This window comes from Sinocyclocheilus rhinocerous, unplaced genomic scaffold (assembly GCF_001515625.1).
Source record: "Sinocyclocheilus rhinocerous isolate Xijiao unplaced genomic scaffold, SAMN03320098_v1.1 scaffold387, whole genome shotgun sequence".
Taxonomy (NCBI): Eukaryota; Metazoa; Chordata; class Actinopteri; order Cypriniformes; family Cyprinidae; genus Sinocyclocheilus; species Sinocyclocheilus rhinocerous.
This window is the reverse complement of record NW_015651557.1, coordinates 1,646,455-1,651,930: the sequence shown is the minus strand read 5'-3', so window position 1 is coordinate 1,651,930 and position 5,476 is coordinate 1,646,455. Positions and strand designations below refer to the sequence as shown.

General features: G+C 36.9%; 1 protein-coding gene across 1 annotated transcript in view; it reads left to right on the top strand.

Annotated features, from left to right (window-relative positions):
• LOC107713185 (cytoplasmic polyadenylation element-binding protein 4-like) overlaps positions 1-5,476 on the top strand; it is a 38,312-nt gene that overhangs the window by 25,840 nt on the left and 6,996 nt on the right. Inside the window, exons 5-6 of the mRNA XM_016518619.1 lie at positions 2,800-2,850; positions 4,078-4,101. Coding sequence (XP_016374105.1) covers positions 2,800-2,850; positions 4,078-4,101 — 75 coding nt within the window. The remainder of the gene's footprint in view (positions 1-2,799; positions 2,851-4,077; positions 4,102-5,476) is intronic.

The following is a 5,476-nucleotide window of genomic DNA, read 5'->3' as shown; positions in this document are numbered from 1 at the left end:
TAAATGAATTCGTTTTGGCTTGTCGTTTAGCTATAGCTTCTTATATTTTTAATTCTTGTTCTTTTCTAAATACTGTTAATTGAAAGGCTTTGTTGTGGCGTGAGGGTAACTAAAATAGCCTAGCTATGTTTACAGTGTTTATTATAATGTTTGTAAACATTTCGTGTCTGCATTAGGCCTATTTCTGAATGAAATAATAAAATGCGACTTAGACGCGGTTTGTTTTTTTTTTTCCTCTAAAAAACGATTTTTTTTATACGCGTAGCGTATTTCAACCATGCAACAAACCTTTTTAAATATTTTGATAAATTACTAAAAAAGTAAATAAATAAATGACTTTTTAAACCATTTAACTGATTGTATTAATCGGTCAAAATTCTTTACGGTCGGTTAACGGTTAACCGGTTAAAATGAACATCCCTAGTTTGACCGGTGCATTTGTGGCTGGTTTCGTGTTTGTATTGCTCAAGTTATAGTTATAGTTTTATAGTTAAAAGTAAAGGCTAGAGACCCTTTTTTAATTTCACTGCCCTGCATTTCACATTTTTGAATGCAGTAATATGTTCTGTGGAAATGGCTCCTAATAGTACCATCATGAGTTTGCTGATTTGATGCAGCTCCTGTTCTGTGACCGGTGACCCATTTTCTTGAAAGTTGGTTGGTTATTGCATCACTTTTATATTCCTCTTTTGAGGCAGCTGACAACTGATCGGAAAGCACGGTCCTGGAGGCCTCACCTTTGATAGCAGTTGTAAATGCATACAAACGACAATTAATGAGCCCATGACGTTATTCCAAGCATTTATTAGAGCATGTTCTGGAGCAGACAGTAGATTTAATCGTTTTTATGGTCACTGCTGCTGGCTACGGCCGCCTGTTATTTCCCAATTGAGCAGAACAGAATTATATTGGGAAAAAAAGTAAACGGACATTAAAACATTTTTTTTTTTTGTCTTTGCAGTCTTTTTAATTTGCACTCTACAGTGGCATTTTACACCTTTTGTTTTCTTGCATGCTTTAGTAGATTTCTTTAACATCAGATGTGGTGTTAATTTTTTGGTGTGAGAGTGAGCAGCTGTAAAAAGCTGCCCATTAGCGCTGAATCATTGCACACCCACGTACACACACACACACACACACACACACACACACAAACACAAACAGAGCAAGAAGAGAGATAAAGCTCTGTGTTGACCTACAAATAGCTGTGTCTGTGCAGCAGAGCTTAACCAGAGCTCCTTCCACAGCACTAACTCTGAAGCTACACTAGTCTTTACAAACACATCAGCCTGGTTTTGTGAGACTGTTGACTTTCATTATGCGAGCGAGCGCTCTCAAATTTGTAATCTGTGGCTCAAATCAATATGTTTCAGTGGAAACTCCTCCATTTTGTTTGTTTATTTATTTATTTATTTTTTTTGTCTGTCATAAATGGTAATAAGAACACCTGCAATAAGGTGCAATCAAGCATGCAATCAAAATTGACCCCGTTTTCTTTTTTAATTAACATTCCTGGTCTTATTTTCAATGATTTATTAGTGCATGGTATTCTGTAAATGAAAAATGAGTATGTAGTATGTTTCATGTTTGTTTTTAACTGCACATTGTCATATGAACAGGCAGTCAGTGCTGATTTAAGTTTCACAAACCTTGAAATTTGCAGCACTGAAAGTTCAGTAGGTGAGTCAGATGTTGATTCAGTAACTGCTCTGATGGTTTCAGTGACTTCATTCATTGAACAATCTGTCAGACTGATTTAAGTAACTCACGAGTTTGTGGGTGCTTTTGAATGATTCGCCATAAAACCAGCTCATAAAAGTCATTTTTGTGTATCGAATTATACTGTTCTCGCTGTGTGTTTGTTTTTGCATACAGCCCATAAGGATGACTCGGTTCACTTGTTTTCTTGCTATTCTTGCTCGTACATTTTCTTCTGTCTCTGTAAGTTTACAAATTTGGTTAAATAATAATTTTTTTGCACCATAGCTCTGCAGATTGCATGCACTTCATCTTTACTTTAAACAGAAGCATTTGATGTCACATGCTACACTCTCATGTTTTAGATTTCCACACATTTGGACCGTGATTAATGCAACCCCAAAATGGTTGGATGGTTTCTTGAATCAAAGCTGCTCACCCCCATATACTGTACACAATAACCAAATTAGAACAACCCTCAGGGTCAGCTTCTCTCTAGCAGAGCATAATTTGACCACCAGAACCAGAAGGGCGACCCTGCAGACACCACCCCAGTGTGGCAGAGATGACCAAACAAGAGACGGGGAAGATAAGTAGTCCAGTGTTGCTTTGAATAGCTTCCAGCATTGTCCTTTGCCTGTAAAAGAGCTCTCTGTTCTCGCTAAAGCAACAAAATGGTGTGCTGGCCCTGGCCACCAGACTGCTCTCAGAGTGAACAGTAGGAGGGGGCTGCCAGATCCATGTTAACACCACATAGAGAAACAATCCATACCAGCCGTGCTGGTTGAACTTGATGTTTCCTCTCATTCTTCTACTAGAAGCAGAATGAGGCTGAGTTGAGCATGAGAATGAAAGTGATCTGCATCCAGGAGAGTATTGTGATTCTGACGTGTAGTGGGTGGTCATCCAGAAAGTATATGAGTGATGTAATTAATACTTTTTTTGGCTTCTTAACAGCCATTTTTATTGAGTGATTCTGTAATTTGTCAACTAAACCTACAGTGTACATTCAAGTGGCTGCGTAATCTTACCACGTGTGGATTCAAATGTGCTGTATGTCATTCCAACCATCCAGCTGATTTATACCCTCCTCTCTCGAAGGTCGCCTCGGATTCACCCATACAGGAGGAGACAGCCCCTTGCCCATAAATGGTACGCACATGCATTTTATTGGTTTAATGTTCTGGTGGCTGGACAGGCCCAAGCTGTGTGTTATAGAAATAATCAGCAAGATGAACTTTGGGGCGATTTGTCTCACTAGTTCCTTTTAGCTGTAATATTCTCTTTAAATGCATTTGAAACATGGGGTAATGCAAATATTTATAAATGTATAAAAATGAGACAAATATAGGATGTAGTTAATAGGTAATGTATAGTTATGTATCTTAATATAAGTTTGCATGATCTTGTACTGTTGTGCAAAAAAACAAAAATCCTCTTTTTAGGATGGAATAAAAAGGGTTCATGAGGATATATGTACAAATCCCACAGCTTCTGAGTCAAATGGTGATGAAATTAAAACTGGCCCTGTTTTCATAGCTTGTTTCAAATCGTTCAGAGGTTTGAGAAGTAAGAACATTTTCACTTACTCAAATAGGGCTAGCTAAAAATACATATTCAAATATTTTCTGAATGAGATGAAATTGTAGCTAGATAGCCATGAATTGTTTAATGCACAAAGTTAAATGTAAATAAAAAGTCAAGGCATATTTTCCATGTGTTTTTTATATTAATGAAACTAAAGGTTGAGTATTGTTTAAATATTATCTTCTTCTTTTTTCATGCACCAGTATAACATGTATATTAATAAACAGCAGTATTTATCTTCAATATGTTTTTACAAAAACATAAAATGCCACACAGAGATTTGATTAAATGAAACAGATAGCTTGAATGGTTTCTTGACGTTTAGATCAGAAATGCTATCACACATGCTAATACTCACTTTCTATCACTACAGTAGTGAAAATTATATATTTTGAAAATCTAGTTGGTTAGGTATCTTTTTTTTCTGGTGAGTAGACAGTTGATAATTGGCAAGGGTTGTTAGTGAATGTGCTCAGAATTAAGACACGTTTGGACAGGTAGGTTGAATCAAGAGTGTCCTTAAATATACATTCCACCAATCTCTGTCACTGAGCCAAGAAAATCTAGTCTGTTTAGTTGCACAGTTTAGTTTGAGTCTTGTTAACAGTGTTTAAGCACTTGGCCAACAAACCCGGGTAATTGATGTGAAAGTTTTTGATTATAATCATACAGCTCTGAAATGGCACATACTTTTCAACACATTTCTAAAGTGTAAAATTACTTTAGTCAGAACATTCACATTTTCATTGGGGATGTGTTACTTTACTTGTGATCATCTTATTTTACATGCAGCAAGGAATTATGGGAGGCGACGAGGTAAAGACAACTTTTAACCAATCCAGATGAGAAAAATGAAAAATACTTTCAAATAATTATGGGTGGAATAATCCAGCATCTGCATGACATGTTTTGGGGCATTGTTAATTGTTTGCATGCACACGTGCAGCCTTCATTTCCATTTGTGTATCGATTGTGTGCCTCTTTCCTGCTGTATTTATTTATTATTTTTTTTGGTGAAGAGTAAATTTGATTGGGGCTTTTCTGTGGTCAGGGCAACCACACACACACACACACATACATACACCCAGGCCACAGTTGTGACTAACTCCCTTACATAAAGTCTTGTAAAGCAGCTCAGGCCTGTGTTCTGTCATGTCAGGAGGAAATTTGCTGGAGTGGCTTGAGCCAGAGGACTAATACTACATCCTCTAGTCCTCGCCCTATGTTATTACTGCAGCTTTAGTGCAGAGCTACATGATCATGTGCTGGACCTTAACACTTAAACTAAGAAATATTTTACAAAATATTCTCTTATATAACCTAATTGTACAAATGAGTTTTATAGGCACAATGCAAAGCAAAGTGTCTAAAACCCCATTCAAATCTGCAACACACAGCTTAAATTTGGCCAACGAACATCCCATCCTACATTCACACAGACATTTTAAAGATGGTAAAATAGTTTTTAGTTTAGGAATCTAGATGTTCAAAATTAACTAATATGTAAATTTAGCCTGAAATTTTAATCTAATGTAGTTTTGTGTATTTAACAACAAGGAGTTAGGAAGTAAATATAAACTACTGTTCAGAAGTTTGGGGTCAATAAGATTCCTTAAAGGGATAGTTCACCCAAAAATGAAAAATCTGTCAATTACTCACCCTCATGTCGTTCCAAACCCGTAAGACCTCCGTTCATCTTCGGAACACAAATTAAGATATTTTTGATGGAATCTGACAGCTCTCTGACCCTCCCATAGACAGCAAGGGTACTACCACGATCAACGTAGCAAGGATCCACGATCTTCCTAACATCAGGGGTTCAACCGTAATATTACGAAGCTATGAGAATACTTTTTGTGCGCAAAAGAAAATAAAAATAACGACTTTATTCAACAATTCGTCTCCTCCGTGTCACCCTAGCGCCATTTTGGAAAGTATCTACTGAACACATACAGCGAATGCTGTTCTGTGTCAGCTGCATACGCTGTTTGCGTTCAGTGGATACTCTCCAAATTGGAGAATGAATGTTCTTTTCTTTTGCACACAAAAAGTATTCTCGTAGCTTCATAATATTACGGTTGAACCCCTGATGTCACATGGATTATTTTACCGATCTATTTTTATTTTACCGATCTATTTTACCGATCTACGTTTCTGGATGTTGATCGTGGTAGTACCCTTGCTGTCTATG